General features: G+C 36.1%; 1 protein-coding gene across 2 annotated transcripts in view; it reads left to right on the top strand.

Annotated features, from left to right (window-relative positions):
* TOX (thymocyte selection associated high mobility group box) overlaps positions 1–25547 on the top strand; it is a 222122-nt gene that overhangs the window by 122466 nt on the left and 74109 nt on the right. For both annotated transcript variants that reach the window (XM_082752321.1, XM_082752320.1), the window contains exon 3: positions 6690–6932. In XM_082752321.1, coding sequence (XP_082608447.1) covers positions 6690–6932 — 243 coding nt within the window. The remainder of the gene's footprint in view (positions 1–6689; positions 6933–25547) is intronic.

The raw sequence follows: 25547 nt of genomic DNA, 5'->3' as shown, positions 1-25547 counted from the left end.
TAATGTGGGTAGGAGTGTGGCACAGGTGAGCTAGGAAAGGCTGCAGGTTGGAGGAAAAAGAATGCTCCACAGGTGCCTCATGCTCTTGAGGTTTCCTAAGGAATTGCTCTGGGAGCTGTTCAATAATCCTAAGGAAGGTTTTCACTTCTCACTTAGATTTAAATAGGAAAACTGCACAGCTGGGTCTTTGAAGGGAAGCTTGAATGCTTTGATTACAATACTGGTATTTGCAGAGCCCAAATCTTGTAATCTTTATAACATTTGTGTTTCTAGTCATTGTCATCTTTACAATGTGTTTCAATTTAAAAGCCTCATTGAAAATACGTTTTCCAACAAACCACTACAGTATATATATAAAATTAATATAATTAATGAAAAGATTCTTGAGTGGAACTACTCTCTTACATAATTCTGTCAACTTTGAAATTTTGATTATTTTAAATCAATAATATTGTCAGTACATTCTGCTTCTTGAAAATAGAATTCATCTGGTACTGGAAAATTAATGTTTTGCTTGGGGCTTTGCCCTTTACCTAATGTAAATTAGAGAAATTGATTAACACAATAGAAAAAAGTTATACCTTCCCCTGTAATATATTTTTGATAGCTGTTGCTTGATAAATTAGTATATTGTACATTTTAAAATGAATATGATTTATTGCTGGTGTCTGCCATATGAAGAAACACACACAAAAAATTTGTTTGCAGGATCATTGACTTGAACATATCAATGGCACTGTTGGACAATTCTTGCTGAGTGTTAAGATGATTTATGTAACAGACCGAAGGTTTCCACAGTAATGCATTATAGTCTCAAGCTATCAAGCCTTGTTCATGCAGAGACAAAAGAAACTGAAAAAACACTTGCTTCTGAAGGTCCTCCATTAAGGAATTAGAGATAAGGTTGATCCTATTAAAACAAACTCCTAGAAGTATCTACTGTTGAATATATTATCCTAACTCTCATACATGCATAAGGTACATTGCTGTTTTTCCTCTTCTAATGAGCTCATTGTTTTTACATTATTATTGATTCATAACTATTTCAGTTATGTAACAATGTGTTCAATAATAGAAGAGTAGACTGCCTGAAGCATCTATCTTTTAAAATCTGGCATCTTTCCACAATTCAGATGCAGAAGCCTTGGTGCAAATGAAAAATTAAGACACGCTCTACATAGTTGGCAGTACCATTCATTTCATTTAAATTAAATATCTATAGGCAAATTTCAGTTTTTAAGGAATTGTTGCTAATATCAGATTCTGTTGAATATGTTCACAGTGACTGATGCAACCACTGAGCACACAGATTAGACTTATTGAATGTATATTATATCTTCTGTGTTGACATACACTAATGGTTCTGCTCTTTCCAAAGGGATTTATATTGGATATTTGAATGCTTGCTGCCTCTTATGGTCAGTTTGTTTGTAATTTCTTTGGTTTAGCTTTTCTGATTACTTTTTAAAGTTTTGTTAAATTTATTTTGAAATATAAGTAAGCTTTTCTGGTGAATAGGCAATCACCACTGTAGATTATTTAAGCAGAAGGTCTTTATTTTTATTTCCTCCTTTATCCTTATTCATTTTTCCTCAGAGAATAGGAAATATTTCCTCTCTCTATTTCCCTTTACTTATGCAGTCAGGTTGTGCAAGCATTTCCCTTATTCTTCTGATAACAATGACTATTTGGCTTCTTTAAAAATAAAGATACTAGATTTTCTTGGTGTTCTTAGCATAACAGGATGCTTTGCTCTACTGTTGCTAAAGTAAAGACCTTTGACATACACCCCTCCCCTTACTCCCCTTACACCCCTACTTTTGCCCCTCTTCCCCATCTTCTGGGTTTGGCCAGGTTAAGTGGCATAAAAATTAAATTGAAGCAGACCAGCAAAGTCATTGTTCAGGAACAAAAGCTTGGACTTGGATTGGACGGTGAATCAGGGTTAAGTGTTTGTATCATTTTATTCTGGCAAGCTGTTCTCATAAAATTATAGGCTAAGGTGGCTCAGATAGAGGTCTCTTGATCTCATGGTGGATATCTGAAAGATCATCTGATTTATGGAGTTTTCATCATTTGGGGCAGAGATGTCACAGATATTTAACCTGAAACACAGAACATTGTCTTTTAGATTTGAGAAGGCATCCTTGATTCAAACTGTTTACTCATAGTTTCAAGTCTGTTAATAGCCCACATTTAAGGACGGTTAGTTTTGAGGTATCCGCTATGTAACTCCCATGTGAAATATGATGAAATCTACTTGCAATAAATTCAGGTGTAATGAAAATGCTCTTTATTATGAAGTCAAATTAAAGCCTGTGTCTGTTCAGTGCGTTGCAGTGGTTTTTATTGTGTTACCCTGCAAAAGACTTTCTCTCTGGAATGTAATAAAGACCTAGGAAGTTTCCCTAAACTGAAGAGCTGATAAAAACCTCAGTCACTCCCACAGTCATGATATGAAAGCACAACCACTGTCAAAGTTCCTGGCAGCTCTGTGGTAAAGTAAATAAAGAATTTACTGCTACTCTTTTTGATTCAAAAGTGAAAAGGAAAGCTTGACAGTCCTTCTGTGACCAGTAGAATGAAAAGGAGCTATTCCATGTCTTTCTAAGAACACAAAATCATGCTGATACTAAAGACAGCCATGTAAGAAAAAAAAAAAAAAAACAAAAAAAAAAACTTGTTGTTCGAAAGGGGGGGGGGTGGAGGAGAAGGGGGAGACAAGGGAAAGGGAAGAAGGAGTGCTGGGGAAGACCCTAATCCTTCTACTTGTGCACCAGAAAATCCTATGAGAGGTAGGTTGTGGGGAAGGAATTTGCAGGTGGCTCTGCGCTGTTTCACAAGACCCGGAATTAGAGATAATGAGGAAACAAGTGGTAGAAACAAAAACTTGAGCAAGGTTGAGATAAAGTAAATTGGCTACAGTGTTAAAGATGAGCTTTGGGCAGTGGTTAATTGCTGTCTGGCTTCAGGCGCGCATCTGAGGGCCTCTAACCAATTGTATGATAGATTTGGGCACGTGGATGGAGCGTGGGGCTATGGGGAAAGTATATGTAGTAGTGAAAAAGGGCAATAAACGTCTCCTGCTCAAGAGTCAGTAGTGAAAAAGGGCAATAAACATCTCCTGTTCAAAAGCCATCAGGAGTCCGTGTCTTGCATCCCCTCAGTAGGTGGATGCTATAGGCCACAATTATTATTAATGCATATGAGCTGTACTTATGAACTGTAATTTGTTACAGGGAGTATAACCATCCCTAATGTTTTTGGTGGTAAATTATGGCTTTCATTTGAAATTCCTGATAAATGACTTGGGATGGAAGAGATTCTCTAAGAAAGTCCAGGGGTAGGGACAGGATAATGGCTGCCCCGGAGCAGAAGCTCATTCTGCAGGGAAAACCTGGGGTCAGGGCTTGTGCCTTCAGATGTTTTTTGGGGAAGATAATGGCATAACAATCCAGGAAAGCCCACTGCCACTCTGGACCAGTTGCAACCAGGGAGACTCCTTAAGAAGGCTTTCCTGATGGCAGGGGGAGAGATGGCACGGTTGTAGGAGTGGATGTTTGGAGCTTGTAGCTCCTGTAGGAAGGCCAAATGTCTATCCTATTTCTCACTCCTTGTGTAGTTGCAACATGTTTGTTTCTGCGATATGTTAGGTTTACTACAAACTTATAGGACCATTGGCTTCTGATGTACCATTGTGCCAAGTCATTACAAGAATCTTAACCATGCTGCTGGACATGAGAAACCATAGTGCTGTCATGTTACTGTCATGGTACTGTTAAAGTAGCTTCCCTGAGGAACAATATATACATATACTAGGTATCATAATACCATTTTGCCTGGAAAATGTTAGGTGAATTGGGTGCTTCATAGGTACTCTCAAGTTTCTGTCCATTCCATTAGCATATGGCTTGAATTCTGCCTAGCTTTACTGAAGTTGACAAGTAGTTCATATTTTTTTTATTAATTAAATTAATAAAATATATAGGATATTTAAATATATAGTGCTTTATAACTGGCTATTTTTTTTCAGTCACTACCATAGCGTGATAGAATTTCATTTACTATAGTCAGTGATTAATCCTACACAAACTGTATATTGTTTTGTCATGATACTATTGCCTCTACTGTACTACTCATACTACTTAAGAAGCTTGCTTAAATAATTGACAATGATGTGGGATCAAATACAGTCTAACTGGTTTGCAAGTAATAACCATGGTGTGATTATTTTTTTAAAAGTAATCAACCTGGTATTTAAAATGCTTAGTCTATATTTAAAATGCTTATTTCATATAACATATATAAAGTAATTATGTAGTTACACATGACACAACTTGGGTTGTGGAATTTTATGACATAGTATTTTACTTCCTTTTTAGTAAGTTAATGTCCTAAAGGCAGTTCAATTGCTTTACCATTTTTGAAGTGTTACTAATTAAAGACAGTTGAAACAGCATGTCTGAATCTAACCACAGAAAAAGCTGGAGGTGCAGAAATAAATAGCTGATTTGATGAATAATCTGTGTTATTGGTGTGGGCACATCCAGACTGTCAATAGTTTGTTTAAGAATATTTGCTTCCACAGCAAATGTAAATTGAAGTCCATTCTTCTTGTTAAAGTGGTCAGAGAATAACACAGAGTTTTGTCCTACTCTTGCTTCAGGCAAGTAGGAGGCCAGATCTCTTTTTTCTCCTCTAAAAGGTATTGAGCAGAGACATGTCTCCCATTAAGGAGAGCACAGGGGCAGGGAGAGAGGAAAATCTGGTGCCAGAGAAACACAGCTAGAAAGAATGGGCAGAATCAAAGTCCTCACAAATAAGAATTGTGATATCACTGGCAAACTTTTCATCTCCATGTTCTGTTGTCCTGTTTCATTCTTTAGAATTTTACTTTTGTCTTTGCAGTCTATCCTTCCCATTCCATTTCATACTGAGATAATCAATAACAGAGGTGTAAAATTTGTTGGGAAATAAACAAAGCAACCAAAACTAGGGCATTGTGCACTGGAGGAAGTTCTATGTTCAGCAGCTCATTGAAAACATGCAACATTGTTTGTTGTTGATCCAATTTATAGTTTTTATATCTGTGCTCACCCACAAAAGAGTAATTTTAGCCATTGGTCAGGACAGCATTGCTATGATGACTAGCGAAAAAGCCCTTTGTTGATAATTGGGCATTGACTCTTCCCTTGTCCTTCTGCATGAATTCATACACCATACTGTCCTCCATTTACAAACTCATACTGTGGAACACACTGTCTTCTAATAGCTGCTCTTTGAAATTATGGCCTCCTTTTCATCATTTGCAGAAGCAGAATGTATTTAAATCCTTGCACTCCCAGAGTTAAGAAAGGCAGTGTTCAGAGCAGGGCCATGTTGCAACAAAGGGGCAGGAAGGGTGAAGCTAGGTTCCCTGTGCTATAAATCTGAGCACTGTGGGTGTAGGATGTGCAGAGTGATAGTTTGCAAAAGGAGATGAAGATTATAGCTGTTCTCACAAAAGCAGAGCAGACTTTCCGAGTGAACAACTGTAACTGATCTTTTTAACTCTTGATTTGGATCATGCATCTAGCACTGCTCACCTTTTTCCTTCAAGAAATCTAAGCATAACCACCACTGTTCCCCAAATGAGCCTACCTGCTGTATGAAGAATGTAGATAAATAAAAGCAATTAATCACACAGAATCACAGAATTTCTAGGTTGGAAGAGACCTCAAGATCATCGAGTCCAACCTCTGACCTAACACTAACAGTCCCCACTAAACCATATCCCTAAGCTCCACATCTAAACGTCTTTTAAAGACTTCCAGGGATGGTGACTCCACTGGATGTGGATGTGGATGGTGAACACACATCCACACAGGGATGGTGTTCCAACGTCTAACAACCCTTTCGGTAAAGAAGTTCTTCCTAAGATCCAACCTAAAATTATCTGCCTTGGTGCATTACTCTGACTTTGCCTATGACTTTTTCTTGGGTCACATTGAATTGGATGACTTAATGGCAGTGGACAACAGAAGTTTAAACAGTTGCTTTATGGAAAAACTCATTTAGATGACTGAAAACATATGTATGGTTGAGTTTATAGATTAAGAAAGGAAAAATCTGTATTTTACAGATACTATAGATGTATTTTTATAAACGTAAAGGATGTTCATACAAAGTATGTGCTATTTCCGTATTTATTTATTTTTCTTTGTAGCAAAATAAATGCATGGTTCTCCTGTAAGCCTAAAAGCGATATCTTTCTTCCTCACTGTATAATTCTTGATCTGAGTGGCAGGGAGTCTTGTGAACCATTTTGAGCCAATGTTAATTTTATAAATTGCATTCCCTTTTCCACTATTCCCGTGAAAAAGGTATTCAGCTAGATGAACACTCTTGGAAAATTTTAATAGGACCCTTGAAATCTGTTTGAATTCAGCTTCTTTTTAAAAAATCTCTTTCTAATGGAAGCTGTGAAAGTATCAGAGATTTTTATGCCTTAGAGGCAATTTTTCTTCCATACATAATGGTGAAACTCCACTGTTATAATATACGGGTGTTTAAAATATTCTCTTTGTAAAATTGAAGTTCCTGCTTAGAAGTATGTGAGTTGGGCACTTTTTGTTTGTTTTGTGTGACTTTTATTATTCCTATTCAGTATTCAGATGACTTTCATAGCATTTTCTATATTTGTTTTTCAGTCTTTCCCTGGCCCAAGTCTTGAAAGTGAAGATTTCAACATACCTCCTATAACTCCTCCGTCATTGCCTGACCACTCACTGGTACACTTGAATGAGATGGAGTCTGGATACCACTCTCTGTGTCATCCAATGAACCACAATGGCCTCCTTCCATTCCACCCACAAAACATGGATCTACCCGAAATTACAGTTTCCAACATGCTCAGCCAAGATGGGACACTGCTTTCCAATTCCCTCTCTGTGGTAAGCATTTTTAGTCTTTCCCTTCTGTACTGCTGTAAGTTGTAAAAATGTGGATATATAGACCTGGGGCCATGTCCTGCACCACTGAAGTCATGGAGTAAGGTGGTCTGGCTCTGGTTTTTACATCATTACTGACTCTGAAATATATCTCTCACTGGAGGCAGTGGGGTTTTACAGATGAATTCATCAAAGCCAGGATGATACCCACTGCCTTGATATTACCCTGCCTTACAAGGATGTAAATAATGACAAAAGCAGGCCCAATGCTTTGATTTCATTGGAGCAGGATTTGGATCCAGATGGCTGTTGTTCTGTATTTTTTCTTATGAGGCTCTTTCCATTCTAATTTGCATGTACTGAGAGATGTACAAAAATTTAATATCTTCTTTCTTGTTTACCACACGTTTGGAAAACAGCAAATGTTATTTCTGATTCTAGGCCAAATCTTATAGCCTTTTTACAGTTCCCAGTCCTTAGCCAGCCAGAATCCAATTGAAATGACTGGACGATTTGCTTATAAAATCTGTCAGATAGTCATTATGGTCGTAATCTTGGGAAGCCTGATATTATAAATCACTTCTTTGAATGTTAAATTGCTTGCAACAACTGCAGAGCTACTTTACATGTTACATTTTCAAGTGGGCTCTACAAATAATTAGTATACGTCCTGCATCCCAGCTCCAGACAAGATCTTTCTACAGAGGAGGCTGTTATTTCATGTTGACATAGAATTCTAAACCAAAGAGTGAAAAATCCCATGGAAGAATATGGGGCCTGATCTTATGTGGGGCTGACATGTCTTCAGGCATTATGCTAGATGGAACTGCAGATCTAGATATACAAAGTTAAGGATTTGCTCTTTGAATTGTCTGGGCTTCTCTCCAGGAGAATCAGGAGCTTAGGGAGCTTTGTCCCATCTGGGAGGCTCTATGTGTAGACACTGAGACTGTTACACCTTCTATCTTGCTAACTCCTCACTATGTTGCCTAAAAAAATAATAATAAAGCAGGCCTGTGAACCTGCATGAAATCTGACAGTATGTGGAGCAGAACGTAGATGTTTGGGAACTGAGAGATCTGAGCTCAGCTCTCCATTAGACCCTCAGACTAACAGTCCCAGGGACAAGCTGGGAAAGCTGTGGTGGACAAGGAACTGAGGATGTGAGCTGGCAGGAAAACAGTTAGTTTACATAAAAAAATCTGCCTTGTCACAGGGCTTGATTGCAACTTAATTAAAATAAAGCTTCCTTGATTTCAAGGAGCTCTGCATTCCCTCTGAGGATGTCCAACAAGCTGTACTGCAGGGGGCTAGTCTTGGCTTCTTAGTGCTACTTAATGCTGTTTACTTTTTATTGATTTACAAGGATGTTGCATGCTTTGTGTTTGAGGTCAGAATCTGACCCCAGGGTTATGTTCAATAATAGGAGGTAGGGGAGAGGAAGATTTTAATGCAGAAATATAATTATTCTTCATGGAAATGTTTTGAATTTTACTTGCATTTCTACAAAACTGATAGCATACATTAAAGAACATGAGATAAATCATATGCAGGGTTCTCAGGATCATAACTATGAAAGGACCTGACAAAGTAAGAGGAGCTCATGACATTCCAGTCAAGACAAGCAGTATTTTATTGGATTGACCTCTTTTGAGCCACGGTTATGGCTGAAAACTATGCATTCTTTTAAGCTCTGATGTTCCACATTAACCTCTCACAACAGGCTCTGAACAAAGGGCCTTGAGAGTTTGTAGATCATCACAGTAAATTATTGCATCAAGGGCAAATAAATAAATAAATAAATAAAGCATAATACAACTAGACAATTTTGCTATTGGGACTTAGTGTAGGTCAGAAAAAATGAAAATCAGAACTCAGGGAAATATGCACTAAATTTAAATAGTCATTTCTCAGAATTCGGTCAATAAATAAAACATGATCCTTGAAGCATCATAGGCTAACTCCACTGTTATCCCTATCTTGCATGCCCTTTACACGTAAGAGAGACTGTTAACTAGCAATAGTTTTAGCTCAAGCTGTCTTGTCTGTCAAGGGGACTAAGCTACATCTCACATTAGTACAACTGGTAGGATGTTAACACCACAATTTTGTACAGCTCTGTTTTGCAGTATGGTTCCTCTGATGTGAATTTTATAACGAGAGGAATTAACGTGAGGGAGATAATTTAAGTTAATACTTCAGTGAATTCAATGCCTGCTTCAGTGAATAAAATGGTTACATCATCCTTTTGGCCTTCCATTGTTTAATAAAGACAAGATTTTGTAAGTTTAGCATTCTTTATAATCCAGAACCTTTACATTTCTTCTTTAGTATGACTCTTTTCTCCTGCTATTACTCATCTCTAAGTTTCCTTTTTACTATCTTGCCTAGCTCTGATCCACTTAACAAGTATTTGCCTAAATCACGTTTATATTGCCTCACATATAAAATAATATATGTTTCTCCAATCTATCTAAACCCTTGGTTTCATATAATTTCTAGTATATCAGCTATCACTTAAGAGTATTTGAAAACCATATATCTTGCTTCATTTTTCAGGGCACTAATGAGTATTTTTAGAAAAAATTATTCTTAGAAATTAATCTGTTGGCTGTTCTCCATCCCCAATTAATTTCACATCTTCAGCAAATTTTACTTATACTGGAACAAACTCAGCTGCAGTGCAATGTGAATCTGATTGAATTTGTTCCTTTTTATATTTTTAATTTCAACGTCTTTCCTTTTAGCCAGTTTTTAGCTCTTGTTGGTATTTCAGAAATGATGCCTACCTTTTTGTCACTGTTACAACCAATGAGTGGTTTTCAGTTGCTTTTTTTATAGACAAAGCATTAATTAATGCTAGCCAAATGGGAGAAAGGAAGCACAGTGAGCTCAAAAAACAAAGTAGGAAAATAATTTGTACATTGTAGCATTTCTCTTTCATCTCAAATACCAGGTGTTTTCAGATGAGGATTTCCATTATTTTGGAGAGATTGAAAATTGAGGATTTAGCCCTCCTAAAAATCCTTCAAAACTCCCCTGGTTTCATACTGTACAGCACTCCCTCCAAGCTTCAAATGAAATCCCTTTGAGTAAGGATTGCAGGATTTACCCCAAGCTCTGTAAGCATTCTCCTCTGTGGAAGTGCTTAAACACACACAATAAGAACCCACTCCTGGCTCAGTGAATTCTTATTAGGGATCAGCTTCTTACAGATTTTTTACACTGTGGGAATTCTTTCTGAAAAATTTTACAATGCTGGGAGATGAAAATTTCCCATTGCCATTTACTGTCTGACACTTAAATTCGGAATTAACCTTCTTTGAAGTTTTTTAGATTGATTGAAGTTCCTATTGCATCCCCAGTACTTTAAAATAAAATAAAAAGTTGCTACAATTTCACTTTCTTAGTATTTTGCTGTCAGTTCATATATTAGTTTATATGTTTATTTATTCTTGTTTTCCTCTTAGGTGACATACTGGCATATACATACATACACACACGTGCTCATTTACACTATGCTGTCACATACAGATTTCATTAGGTGCTTGTTATATCTGATATTTGTATTGACTACTGGGGGCAGAGAAGTCTGCAAAATTCATGCAGAATATGAGTATGGCACCATGGTCCAGCCTTAGCATGATGGTCTACATGTGGGAGGTCTTTAAAGTCCTTCTTCAAAATGGACGTGACTTCTATTCTTGATTCTTAAGTGTATTCAATCAGATATGGCTATAGCTGTTAAATGAAAATGTCTTGATAGCTCTGTAGGCATGTTTGTTTTTTATACAGTGGAATAATGGTCCCTTATCAACATACTGCACTTGAAGGTAGTCCCATGTAGGTTAGGTTCAGTTGGGTCTTGACTGACCAGTACTTCTCTACATGAATTTTCCTGAAATATTCCAAGAACTACAAGAAATACCTTTTCAACAATTACAAATAAATGCATGTATATGCTATCCTTATGAGAATGTACCTTTATCTGTAAAAATGCTTCTGGATGTCTTGCACAGAACGAATTTTACTGTGTGTTCTTTTTATCAACAAAATTATAGACATTTCAGCTTCTTTAGTATATCCTGTAAATGGTTGCTTTTTTTTTCCTGAAGAAGCCAGGGTTGAAATCAGTGTTGTTTTCATATACAGGGAAGAAAAAAAGAAGAAAAAAAAAAAAACACAAATAAACAAACAAATGAACAAACAAAACTATTTTTGGAATGCTTTCATTTATGACCTTTGTGCTAATCTTTTTAAAGATGTTGCTCATGATGTTATACTGTAGAAAATTTGCAAGAAAGAAATAAAAGCAATTTCAATTTCTTGGAATGCTTTACATTTCTGGGTTTGAACTTTAAAGTGGAAAAGATGTTAAAAGGCAATAAAATCAGGGGATTTATTTCCCAAATGCTTTACTTGTGCTGGCAACAAAAGCCAGTATAATGTATATACTTAGGTTTATTGTCATTTTTGGTATACAGTCAAGGCACACTTTGAATTCAAAGGCTACTGTACAACTGTTTTGACAACAACCACATCAGTAGGTAATGTGCAGGACATATGAAACTGAAGTAAAAATGTTTCTTTAGGTCTATAGGGAGTGCAGTACATCAATGAATTCAGATATATTAGAGCAGCATGAATTTCTAATATGTTGCTCTTATGGAAAAGACCACTGGCATATTGAATAATGCTGGTTTCAAAGCAGAGCATAAAATGTGATTACAGACAATTTCATTGCTGTTTTTAAAATAAATATTTTCAAAATCTTGAGGTATTTTATTTCATGTAATGCATAAAATATGTAACAGTGGACTAGAGCTAAAGATCTTCTAGGACACCAAAGAGTAGGTGATGTCAGCTATAATTATTCAGATGTGGAATAATAGAAGCATTAGTTTAAAATAAAATGCATGTCACAAAGGCCCATGTCCTTCTATACAAAAAAAAAAAAAAAAAAAAAAAAAGCAATAAAGAGCTTTTTTTTTACACTGTGACAGAAGAATAAAGGCAATGAATAATTATTTAACATTATGCCCCAATTCATCAAAGCCCAAACAATTACATTATACTTTTTCATGAATTATATTTTTTAGATATGCAAGCCATGAGAGAGTAATATCTTAAACAAAATGTGGCACTATAGAACACAAAAGAAAAGCAGACAGCTACTATTTTATTTTTTTTTTCAGTTTTTATCTCAGGTGGAATGAAGTTAGTATTTCTTATTCATAGTAGAGTTGCTAAGAAATCCAATACAGGAGGTTGTCGTTGTTGTAGCTGGTATGTGTTTAAGAGATTTTGTTTTTACAGCTTCATACATTTTAGTTTAAATTCAGTATTCATGACTCATCTTGAGGCTGACCTATATGGTTGATTTTTTTGTCACCTTTAAGCACTAGTGCAAACTACTGAGTCAAACAGAAAATTTTTGTTGCTGATGAACAAAATGAATAACTTTCATAACAAAACAATGTATTTGTCCCTTCTTCTAACCTAAGTGTTGAGATCTGCATCATGCTTGGATTTTTTTTTTTTAGCTTGTATTGCATGCTAGTGGTAGGAGATAGTTTTAGTCTCTGGTGAATACTTCACATTTGTGCCTCATTACCAGGCTCTGGTCTTCAGTTTACATCAAAATTTACTGTTATGCTACACAGACCTGCTGCTACCCCACATTTTATTGCAGTGAATTATTGCCATCAGAACCATGAAATCATAAAGCTAAGGTCATGGAATACCTTGTGTAAAAGTATTTGTTTTTTTTTTTTTCTCTTGTCAAGCAACTTTTTATTGCTTGATAGGATATCTTCTTTTCCTTTTTTATTTATTATTATTATTTTTTTATTTAAACATAATTTAGAAGCTGGATTTTCTCACTGAAATTAGCCTTGTTTGACAAAAGGTTGCAGTAGTTAGTGCATGGTTTGTTAAGCAGTCTAACTGTAGGGACATACAACCAAATCTTCAGCTTATGTCAGTTGGTATGACTTTATTGTCTTCACTGGAATTGTGATAATTTATTCTGTACAGGGACATCATGTTTATCATTCCTTATGTTTGATGTTTGATGTCTGGTGTATGTTTTGTCATCAGTAAGGCAACAGATATGTAGAGGAGCTGATTGAGATGTAACTTGATCAGCAGGTAAATGCCTGCATACTGCATATCACCTATCAGAAGACTATTCACTGTACTAAAACAAACAAACAAACAAACAAACCTCGTATCTACAAATTACAGCTGTATAAAATCAGACTGGAAACAAGGCATACATTTTTAACAGTGATAGAGCTTTACCATTAAGATAATATACTGTGGGAGGTGGTAGGTTCTCCGTAACTGAGGATTGAAATCAAGATGAGGTATCTCTCAAAAATGTGATAGAGCTGGGAATGTTCTAATGACCCTCCAGCTGCAGCCATGGCATCAAAACTTTCTTGTGGATCATGCCATCCCCTGGGGACAGTAGACATAAGGACATACACGCACGTTAGAGGGGATGCCATGGGTATCACCGCAGCTGGTAGCACCTCTGCAGTTGTCTGAGTTCCCAGTGGAAACTCAGCATACCGGTAACAACCACTCTGTGGTTGCAGGCTACCAATGGACTCCGCCTTCTTGAGGTCAACCGGGGCTAGAATTGCTGTGAGAATTTTTGTGTCTAGTGTTTTTCATAAGCTTTTTTTTCTTTCTTTCTTCTGATCTTAAAGTACCTGGAAAAGCTCCTTTCTTTCTGTAAATACTAAGAACTTACATTAAAGATAGATCAGATAAACATTTTCTCATTACTGCAGGAAAAAAATAAAAAGTACACAAATGACCAGCAGTCTGTCTGTCTATCTGTCTGTCTTTGTTTCTCTTTCTTTCTTTCTTCCTTTTCTTTCTTTCTTTCTTTCTTTCTTTCTTTCTTTCTTTCTTTCTTTCTTTCTTTCTTTCTTTCTTTCTTTCTTTCTTTCTTTCTTTCTTTCTTTCTTTCTTTCTTTTCTTCCTTCCTTTCTTTCTTTTCTTCCTTTCCTTCCTTCCTTCCTTCCTTCCTTCCTTCCTTCCTTCCTTCCTTCCTTCCTTCCTTCCTTCCTTCCTTCCTTCCTTCCTTCCTTCCTTCCTTCCTTTCTTCCTTTCTTTTCTAATAATTCCAAATCTCATTTTTAAAATTGCTCCTCAAGCTGTTGATATACTCTCAGTTCAGAAATACAGCATTCTGCTTATTTGAGTATGGTTGTTGAGACTCCATGCAGCTCATGCATTTCACAAATTAAGTAGGGAAACAATTTCAGTGTAATTTCAACAAGAAATAACAAGGTGGGATATTTTTATTTTGAAAACTGCCTTCTGTAGAACTTTGGTGAACTTCTTTCATGGCAGTTACCCATTGTCTAAATAGGATTTTATTTGCTACATACAAACCCAAAACTACATTCATATAGCAGCATTACTCGTTTCTTTAACCAGATCCCATGGCATAGGCACAAGCTAAGATGCGATGAATGTGGTGCAGAGAGAAAGCCTTCAGTTGCGGGTGGTAGATTATATAGCACCTGACTTGTGAAGTACTCACAGGAGTGATTAATGCATAAGCAGCATCATAGCTGCGACTGTCAAACAAAACAGATAATAGAGTATGCAAATAGAGAAAACATAACTCTCAGAAAATGTCAGAAATTCAGGGGTTCCAGCAGCAGAGATTGTTGACTTTAATCTGCTGCTTTTAACATCGCATGTAGTTGTCGAGAACAGCAAGATAATGAAATGTTTCTGAAGACTCGGTCTTTGGAAAAAAAAAAAAAAAAAAAAAAAAGTTTGTGATCTTAAGGCATATAGATGGAATAGAAATGAAATGTCTTTCTCAAAAACTGAGAAGGTGCTTCTGTGAAGACAAAAAGGAAGAAGCCCACAGTGCAGATTAAAAGGAGAGTTTTGTGCATCAGGTGGAACAGCCTCTCCTTCCACCTGTTTTCGTTATTTAAATGGATATATTTGCATTGCTTGAAACTCTGAAGCAGTTGAGAAGACTGCACACCCGGCACGTATTTGTACGGTGTTCATCATCTCAGCCCATCTTGTTACCTTGTTCAGGAAGTAGGAAGATGTGTTTTATGGCTGAAACTCAGTATGGCTTTCAGTGTTTTAACTTGGTCTGCCATTTGCATGCTGGAAGTTCACTTGTGCTGCATGACTGTGCTGAAGGCTGGGGCAACAGCAGCCCAGAGCTTAGTGCTGGTGTTACCTGTTAAAATGGAGCATAAATTCATAGACTCATAAGTATTTAGCTTTTTTTTTTTTTTTTTTTTTAAATTTACTTTGAAAAAAAAAAGATCATATTTTTGTTTTTCTTAATTTTTCAGATTTGAACAAATATAAGAAGTTCAACTAATATATCACACTGTTTCTCAACTGTTTTGATGGTTTTGCAGTACTCTTAAGTGTCATTATTTCAGTTTTCCATCAACATGATTTGCCCAGAGAAGCTGGGCAAATGCCCCATCCCTGGAGGTGTTCGATGGGGCCCTGGGAAACCTGGTTGGGTGGGTGGCATCCCTGCCTATGGCAGGGGGGTTGGAACTGGGTGATCTTTAAGGTCCCTTCTGACCCAAGCAGTTTTATGATTCCATGAGCACCGTTAGGACTTTTTGCAGCAACAAGTATAATACTTCAGGAGGAAAGGTTTCTGCTTGTCAGTGTTTTGAGATTTGGAGAAAACAAAAAATAAAATATAACATTTCTTATTTTTATTCCTGTTCTTTCTCAAGGCAACTATGAAATGTTTAAAGTGTAAGGATCTCTATTCCTCCCCGGTCATCTCAGTAACAAAAAGGTTCATTTCAGCTTGGTGTCTATTTGTTTCCTCCTTCAATAACACAAAATCAGTACAGATACACTATATAAATGCCCTTTCTTATGTAGAGATTCTCTAGGGACAGCATGTAAACCTTTAACCTCCACTGCTGGAGTAATCCTGTATTTCAGTCAAATGCAGACAACTGAGGCTCTCATCTATGTAGCCTCAGTCACAAACCTGTTTTGAACTGCATTCGTGGCACGTTTTAAATCAGACAGTAAAGATATGAAAATGAATGTTCTTAATTCATTTTCTGTGCATTTCATTGATGAATACAGTTGCAAAAAAAGGACTTAAAGTATGTGAGGGCATCAATAAGCCTTATGGAGATTGGAACATCTCTAAGACATGCTTGTGCATATATTTCAATTACAAAAGCCTCAAAAATTAATCCTTTCAGGGTAACAAAGACATTCCAGTTTATTGCATATGATTGGAGTGTATGCAACATTACTCTTTGAACCAACATACAGAGAAAGATGAGTCCTTCCTTGGTCTCTTGTTGCATGCAATGGTGGAGATGTTACAAGTAGTGACATGGCTCTCTATGCACCTGCCCTGACTTGGAGATGGTAAGGACTGTAGTTCTCAGGGTACATATATAAATATACATATATGCATGTATATACATATGTATGAGCATATATATGTGTGTGTGTGTATGTATGTGTCACACTGTTAACCACTGAAGCCCTCTGCTGGAAAGGAAATGTAAAAGACAGGATATAACATCTGCAACATGGCCCCTGACCCCCAAATGTGTATCCACATTGTATGATAAAGAGGGACTGAAACTACTGCCAAATTCCCGTAATACAGATTTAATCAATGGTTGCATTACAGAAAGATTTTACTAAATCTCTGGGTTATGGGTGATGTTGCAGTGCCTGAGAGTTAGTAACTTTAACAATAGGTACCTTTGCTATTTGAGTTAACAAAGGAAGTAGCCTAGTTGCTAGGGTGAGATATGGCATACCTAATAGATGACCAGAGGAAGCTACACTATATCCCATCTTCAGAATTCTACTTGTCTACCAGTGGTGATAATGGAGTACAGGTACCTTTACCTCATCCTTACAAAAGTTATCTTAACTGAAAAAATGTTTAAAATTAGATGCTTTGGTCCTTTAGCAAAAAAGCCCTGTGCATGGAGGATTTACAGGATCAGGCCCTTGATGAGAATGCAACTCTTCTTTTATTCAGAGATGGGACTTCCTTCTAATATACTTTAAGATTACTTTCATTCACACATAAAGAATTTCAGAGATTAACTCAGTAACTAAGCTTCAGTTTCCTACATATGCCCTAATACTCAAGCGTGGGATCCCAGTTTAATGAATTTTACTGAACTCTTCTTTCTTACGAAGTAGCAAAGAAAGTGTTTAGTGCAATAGGCTTAGTGCTGATCTGGATATTAAGTGTAGCTTAAGTTGCCCAACAGAAAGTACACAGTGTAAAATAACCACTGGCAAAACTTTTTTTTTTTTTTTTTTTTTTTTTTTTTTTTTTTTTTTCCCCCCCAGGACAGATAAACCACAGCATTTTAAATGCTAGCAGCACTTCATTCTTTTGTAGGGCCTTTCTTGCATCTTGAAGTGCTTTGTAGTTGGTAATTAGCTAAGAAGGTAACGTACTAATAATGGTACAAATAGGTATTTGCGGTATTAACCCCTGATATCTGTCAGGTATGATACTGTAAAATAGAAAGACATTTTCTTTATTAAAAAACAAGCAAAATGCAATGCACAATGTACAAATAAAGCAGAGTCCCATGCTGAAAAAGGCTGAAAGAGACAAATCTTAAGGGAGGGAAAGAAGATGACTACCTTATGGGTCCCATAATAATGAAAGTATTACCAGGAGCTGATTTCATCTGTGATGATCAGTAACACAAAGGTGGGCGGTAATGTGGTGAGAGACAACTTTCAATATTAGAACTAACAAAAGTCCTCAAGTATAATAAAGAAAGGAGTTAGCAGCCATGTGTTACACATGTAATATGAAGTAATTATAGTGTCTGCATAAAATGATAGCTGAGACCTTTAAGCTATCACACAACCTGAAAGTGATACTACAGCCTTATTTAAGGGCCATGGAAAACATACAAAGGTGGTTTCACTTGCCCTTGAAACACAGTGACCTCTGGGGAGAAATGAAGCATCTGTTTTACCACAGTTTGATGCTCCAAGGCCCCGGACTCCCAATCCCGTGCCTTACAGGCCAGTTGCAGAGCACACGTGTTTCTTCTCACTTGCCATCAGCTTTCACAAGTGCAACAAGGAGAAAACGCATGCAAGGAAAGCTCACAGCCTGGGGCCTGGCCTATGTAATTTTAATTGTGGCTGGCATTGTCGTTCGTGGCTTCTGCCTCTGAATTGCTCCTTTAGTGGTTGAAAATCTCAGTGTGATTTTCAGAAGTGCTCTTGTGCAGCATTGATCCTGTCCGCCTCTAGCAGGGGCTTTCCCAGAGTTTCAGCAGAGACAGAGGTAGTCCTAAAGCAAACACTTCCTTTTTTATATATTAATTGGGAAAATTCAGACTTTAGATTACATCATATTATAGGTCTGTTGTTGTAATTGGTTGTCAGTGGTTGTCAGTGGTTGTCTCTGCCTTCATGATTCTAAACTTATTTTCTGTGTGTAACATTTTAAAAAGTAGTGCAAGTTGTAGCAAGGCTGAAGAGGAAAAATAGTGTGTTGTTTTAGAACAATTTATATTTTGATTATCGTATAATTAAAGACATACTGCAAAGCCGTACTAGAGGGAAAAGTTGCACGTGTAACCTGACCTTGTGGATCTTGGCTCACAGCAGAGTTAATGCTGTGTTACTCACCAAATAACAGAAATTAGTGCAGCAGGAACTTGAGGTTCTCTCCTTAATCTAGTCCAACGGAGGACTTTAAAAGGCCATCTGCCCATAAGTAGAATACTCTGTATGTTTGTCATTTCTGACAGATGTTTGTCTTATTTTTTAGAGAATTCCTCTAATGGAAATGGCACAGGTTCCTCAGGCAAACTCTGGGTACACTTCCTCAACCTTAAAATTTCACCTACTTCGCTGTATACTTAAAACCTAGTAGTCAATGGAGGTTAACACAGACCATTTACTCTTTTCAACTGTCTTTTTTTTTTTTTTTTCACGTGTTTATATATGTATTTATAAAATGTATATTTATCTAAGAATGAATGATAGGTAATAGATGTTGATGGAACAGCTAGGAAATAAATAATCAAGAGGATGTATATTAACTCAGACTGTTTTGGTTCACAGCTGACTTGACCATTTAAGAAACAGTAGAAAAATAATCAGCTTTTCCCAAATCTTATTAGCATGTAATCATTATCCAGATCGCATTAGCCCGTAACCTACAGTGAGAAAATAACTCTTCTTGAAGGTTCAGCTATAGTGTGCTATTTTATGAAATTCTTTATGTGCATATTTTCAGTATGATATTTATTTATCACCATCCATTACTTAGAAAGTTAGTCTGAAGCAATAGATGTTTATGATACTTAAGGAATGTCACTGCAAGTAATGGGATAAAAATAAGCAATGGGTGAAGGTTAAGGAAAAAGCCCTGTAATGTCATCCAAATAGTCTGCAGGTAGCGTTAAAGCACTGGAACATATATGTATGGAAAAATCCTGCAATGGCTGGAAGATGGGCTGGATGATTTAACAGGCCTTTCTTTGAGATGTAATTTCTATAACTAGTTGATACATACACTGGAGTTCAGACATTTGGACTCATTTCTTGTTTGTCTGGCAAACTATTTCCTGTGAAAGGTTATAAATTACAATAAATAGACTTTGCAGAAGATGAGCTACATGATATACTTGGAAAGAGTTTCTTTACTGATATTCAAGACAATAATGTCAAAGCAGAAAAAAAAAACAATAGAGTCCTAATCCAGTGGCTTTGCTTGAGTGCAGTGCTAGGAAGGTGCAGAACCATAAATAACATTTACATTGGATAGAGTCTTCTGTATTCTAACAATAACTTAGGATAAAACAGATAAAGTAGAGAAACAAATGTGTGACTGACTTAGAAGTTTTCCTCCTTAGTTTGCAACAAAGAATTCACTGATGAGGGAGGGAGGGAAAGAAGGGAAAGCAAGTATTTATAAAAATGTTGATGTAGTTATAATTAGATCCATTTTAGAACCAAAAGTTTTATGCAGAAACTGACAGAAGGATACACAATAATTATAGTTTGCTGACAAGCTGAATAGAGTTTCCTTTTTTTATCTTATGGTTTTAGGAAACCAAACTGTAAATAAATATGCAGTTTGACAGATTGTAATTGCGATCAGCAAGGCGTCTTTTCATTTAATCAGATGGTGTTATTAAAATGGGGTTACAATTAAACATTTTATAATGTGACGTAGAACTCTATTAAAATTCTCTAGCAAACAGTAATTTGCATTTGATGCTTCTGAAACCCATTTCTATTTGCAGAAATGTTATTGGCTGTGACCTTCCAGTGGTTAGGTCTCAGTTTGCTGTTCTCTTCCTACTTTGATAAATGATATTAAGTATCCTCTTTCTTACTTCACAATGAAGCTTATAATATTAATTTTGCATTATTTTATTATATTAGTTTTTATCGTTGTACTGCTATGCATTGACAAAACCAAGTTTGCACCAGAGAAAATGTGGAATTAACTAAAAGAGCATAAATTTTCTTAATCTTAGAAATTGTAGATTTGATCAACTGTAAGCATGTCTCTGATTCACAAGTAAATGTTTCAAGGAAAAGTAATTTGGCTTTTGAAAGATATTTAGCATTCACCATATTGCTGTACCCAAGACATTATTCTAATTTTAAGATGACACACACCCTTGGATTTGTCCCTGCCTTTCTGTAGGTGTAATCAATTGATTTTGAGAAATCTAACAAAATATTTATTCTGGAGACTGAAATTTCAAATTTCCATTTGGAAATCGACTATTTGTTTCCATAGTTTTGTTAGCCTGAAAACGAGAATATGAACATTCAGAAGGGATTCAGTATTCTGTCTTCTTAGACTCACTGGGATGTAAATAGTGCTGGAAATAGTGGTATAACAATCCTCTGAGCAGCAGAAAAGAACAAGGAGAATCATTAGTAGAGACAATTTTTGAGGCATTCTTCAGGTGCATGCAGAATCCACTAATGAAACAACGCATAGCAAATGTTTTGAGCAAAGGGAATGAGTGATTTGCATGAGCAAATTACATTTACAAGGGTGAAACAGTCTCTGAAAATCAGACAACTAAACCACTGCTCTTTTGTCTCACCCTTTTACTTTGGTGGATATTTTTTGATTTGAGAGGAGGCAACATTTTCCTAACTGCAAAATAATCAGGTTTTTAGATGGTGGTTAGAAAACATACATTCTTGTTTCCTGTCACTAGCAGTAAACAAAAGAAATATTAAAGAGGGAAGGAGAAGAAAATAGGAGGAAAGAAAAGTCAAGTATGCTTTCAAAGAGGGGAAAGAAAAGTCAAGTATGCTTTCTTTTAGTGGGAAGTGGAGATGTATGAATACTTGAGAAGAAGAGAAATGGAAAAAAAAAATTTGGCTTGACTTATTTATGCATTTATTTTAACTTTGCATCATCTCTGATTTGAAACCTCTTGACTCTTTCTTACTTTTCCTGTTATTACCCCTTGTGTTGGTTACCCCTTACATTGTTCAACAAGAACAATTACTTTAGAGTAGCTTGATGTGATGTCTTTAACTCCATCCTGCATCAGCTTCTTCTTTTCATCTGTGTACATACATGCAACATCTTCCCTCTCTTTTTCCTCCAAATCACTGGCCTGAGAAACAGTTTTTGAAAGGTTATTCAGAGAAAATGATCTTCCATCTTCATTCAATATGATGAAAGAAACATTTTTCAAAATATTCAGAAATGTGGCATTCATAAAAAAATAAAATAAAAATAAATGCAGACTAGCAAAGGTAATTTCAAAGCACCATTCAACAACAATTGGGTAAGATAAGCAAAAGGTTTGGCTCTGTCCCTTCCTTCCAACATCTCTGACTGGTCCACCCAAAATCATGCAGGTTTACTACCTATGAAAAGTCAAGATGAGTTTGAGGTCACTAGCCACTGGTAGGGGGGTAAATGGCTGAGGAAGAGAACTGAAAATATTGATAATCCCTTAGTATTTCCAATAACAAGGCCAGACAGGTAACGAGGGAAGTGAAGTTAAAAGGTTTCTCCCAAAGGGTAATTATATTTTTTTTCCAAAACAAATAAAATACAAAACTCAATCTAATGTTCCAAACAGGGAAAAAATAATTCAGATCTTTTCTGATTATAGCTGCTGCTTATGAGTGCATGACATGGTATACATTGGTGTGAAAGAGAAATAATCAGGATTAGAAATGCAGGTTGAACCCATAGAAACAAATCCATCCAAAGTTTTTGTAGTGCTATTCATCACTGAAAGTATCTGGGCACTTCATCTTACCTTATAATGTCTTTACAATTTATTTTCAAAATATAAACCTAATTGTATAATCATATTCATACCAGTGTACCCATGGCTTGTATGAGGAGGTAGTTCTCAAGAGGAGTAAAGGCCCTAAACAACAATGTGAGAAATATGTGTAATATTCATCATTTGCATTCAGCTGAAACCTGAGGTGTGTTTTAATAATACAGAGAGGGATGCCTGATCTAGCGTACATGTATCTGTCTTTGAATGTCATCTGTTTTAAAGAGATGCAAGTTTCACAGGATATATGGTTTCTTTATTTTTTTGTTGTTGTTTTGTTTTGTTTTGTTTTGTTTTTGCATTTTCAATAGTGTACCATATATTCCCATACCACTGTGCATTACAATCAAGCCTGTTTGATTACTTTCAATTTATGCCATAGGATTTTGTCATTCCTGCTGAAAATTTCAAGACATTTTACTCCAGACTCATTCTTTTTTTTTTTCTTTCCCTTAGATTTATTTACTACCTTTAGAAGTAGAAAAGTCCAATTTCAATCATGTTAGAAATAGCTCATTTTAGACAAGTACGTGCTGCTCTGCTTACAAAACATATATGAGTGGAATATGCAATTACTACAACTCAGTTTCCTGCCACAGAAACATTTCAGCATTATAGCATTACAGAAATAGAATGACATGCATAATGAAAGATTTCAAGATTCACCCAAGGCATTTATTCTCTTCACCTTAATGTTCTCAGCAGTAGCAGAGTATCCATTAAAAGGTACTATGAATTATGGTTGCTTAGCAACTGCAAGGAGCTTGTAACAGCACCAAAGAATGAAATGGCTGGTTGATAAAATGAATTTTCTCTGAGCATTAGCCTGTTGAAACTGCCTTTTCTTGTGGAACATAAAGTGCATTTATTTGTCTCATGCATTTTTTATTAGAAAATTATTTGAGTTCCAGGGACTTGAATCGTTTTGCTACAGGAGATATTTGATTTTAATGTGTTGTACTAAAATAAGTAATAAAAGACATTTTCTTCAAAGTAAAGACACCAAACAAACCCAGGTAGCTCCTTTTGAAGTCAGGAATAAAATCTTATGTAAGGTATGTCATTATTCATATCTAATTAAGAGTGACATTAGCTAGGACTTAAATTTTACCTTTGAAAGAAAGTTTGACACAGTTAGCTAGTATGTGGTGAATAAAAGGAAATACTGGGAATTATCTCATGGGTTCATCTTGAGCAAAATAAACTTGCCTTCTCTCTTTCCATATGATAAGGTAACTGTGTTTCAGAGAAGGTCAGCACTGGTTGCACATTCATTCCTAGCATTCATTGTCTGCTTGCTTCTATGCTAAAAATGTGTTCATTGTAGGCTTCCATCCAACAGTGAGGGGATGTTTAATTTCACTGACATTCTCCAGGCATTCAACAGCAGCCAGAATTGGATGGGCATTTTTGGAAGAGTTTTTTACTGGAAAATGCCAGAACAACAAAACTCTGTGCATGTGTTTGTTTGTATGTGTGAATACACCAGTTGTGATTAATCTTTTATTGGCAATATTTTTCTGAGATTTAGGAGTGTCTGGTCAGGACATGAGACAAATATATCAAAAGAGTAAGAGACCTGCCCATTCCAGAACATCCAGAACATTCATCTGGATATAATAAAAACAAAGCTTTGGCTCATACTCCACGTTATTTAGGGCAAAAACTTAATTCCTGGCTTTTGTAGCTCATAAAGCCGCTCAAAAGATTAATTATTATTAGTTTATAGTCTTTTAGTCATTTTTATGAGACTTAAGATAGTGACATAATTGTTTTTGCACAACTTAATAAAGGTCTTTTAAAGACTTCAGACTTGACTTTACTCATGAAAATAGTTCCATTGACTCTCATATGAAGACCTGGGTGAGAAGCAACTGTAACTCTGTTTCTGCACAGGAAATCAGTATATCCTAATCTGCTTATGAGTGCTGAGTCCTTGGTGCAACCTGGAGCTGATGTTGCATTTTCTGATGAAGCCAACAAGGTTGTGTGTGTGCAGGTCACAGGAGGGTCTGGGAGTGGTAATTCACGGGAATGGCCAGGGAGCCAGGAGAATGGAAATGTCCTTTTTGGTTTAGGAGTGGGAGTTTAGGAGTCAAATTCTGGACTAGAAATACAGTAAGAAGGAAATCTATATATATATTAAAAAAAAAAAAAAAAAAAAAAGTGAGATGACTCATTTAAGTGCTACCTACCTGGAGGAAAGAATCACAATGAGACAGACTGGTAGCATCAAAAAAAGTTGAATAGTCTTGCAGTGAGCTGCTTTATCACAGAAGTTTTAGATGTGTATTTCTGTATCCAGACTGATTCTAGCGATGCTGCTCAGAGCACTGCTATTGACTACTGTTGGGTAAAGGATGTGGCTATTGCAGTTGAAATGATTACAAACATTGGCAGCCTAACAGAAAACAGATTTAGTTAAGTGTACAACATGGCAATGTTTTTACAGAACATTTTTACTGCAAATAAAACTCTCAAGGAGATACATTACTAAAGGCAATAATAACCTTTTTGGACGAAAATGTAATTCCGCTCAAGTGAAAATGAAAGAAAACTCAGATTAAGAGGTAAGATCTTGTCTCTTTAAAGTACGTGCTGATAATCAAACATTAAATGTGAAACACTGCTCATCTTCTACAAAGGTGCAAATTAAAATTCCAGAGAGAAAGCTTGACTGATTTGTTTAACAAAGAGTTTAATACAGCAGAATCCCACTTGAACATAAAACTATTACACTCACAATAATCCTGTCTAGCTGTTGGGAGATCCAAATTAAAACTCTCACTGATATTTGCTTAAATCTCATAAATTGCAAAGAATTAGAGCATATTGAAGTTGTATGTTTACTATGATCTTACTGTCTAATAGGTTTTTAACGATTTAAAATGATGGCTGAAAATATGTATTTTCCCCTCAGATGATTCAAGTAGTTTTACATTTTATTCCTGTATTCTAATTTAATACCCACTTGTTTATTAACTTACTGGTGTCAACATGACAAGGCTGTATTGAATGCAGACTAAATGTTCCATTTAAACAGATAATTTATTTTCTTATTAGTATTAAGGTGTTATGAAGAGACTGTTCAATTGAAGCTGGTGGATTAATAATACTGCTTCTTGAGGAGATATTTTCACGCTCCTTTACTATGTTCCATTCTTTCCATTCACACATATAGAAAAAACAGATGTTTGTTTCTTTTCCACTTATGATCCCAATGATTTAGTAACAATACTGCTTACTGTATTCCGTTCCAGCATTCTGTATCCTCTGGAGGGTATAA

Source organism: Aythya marila (assembly GCF_965140915.1).
Source record: "Aythya marila genome assembly, chromosome: 2".
In the NCBI taxonomy this organism is placed as follows: domain Eukaryota; kingdom Metazoa; phylum Chordata; class Aves; order Anseriformes; family Anatidae; genus Aythya; species Aythya marila.
Note: the sequence above shows the minus strand (reverse complement) of the source record. Positions and strands in the feature narration are given on the sequence as shown.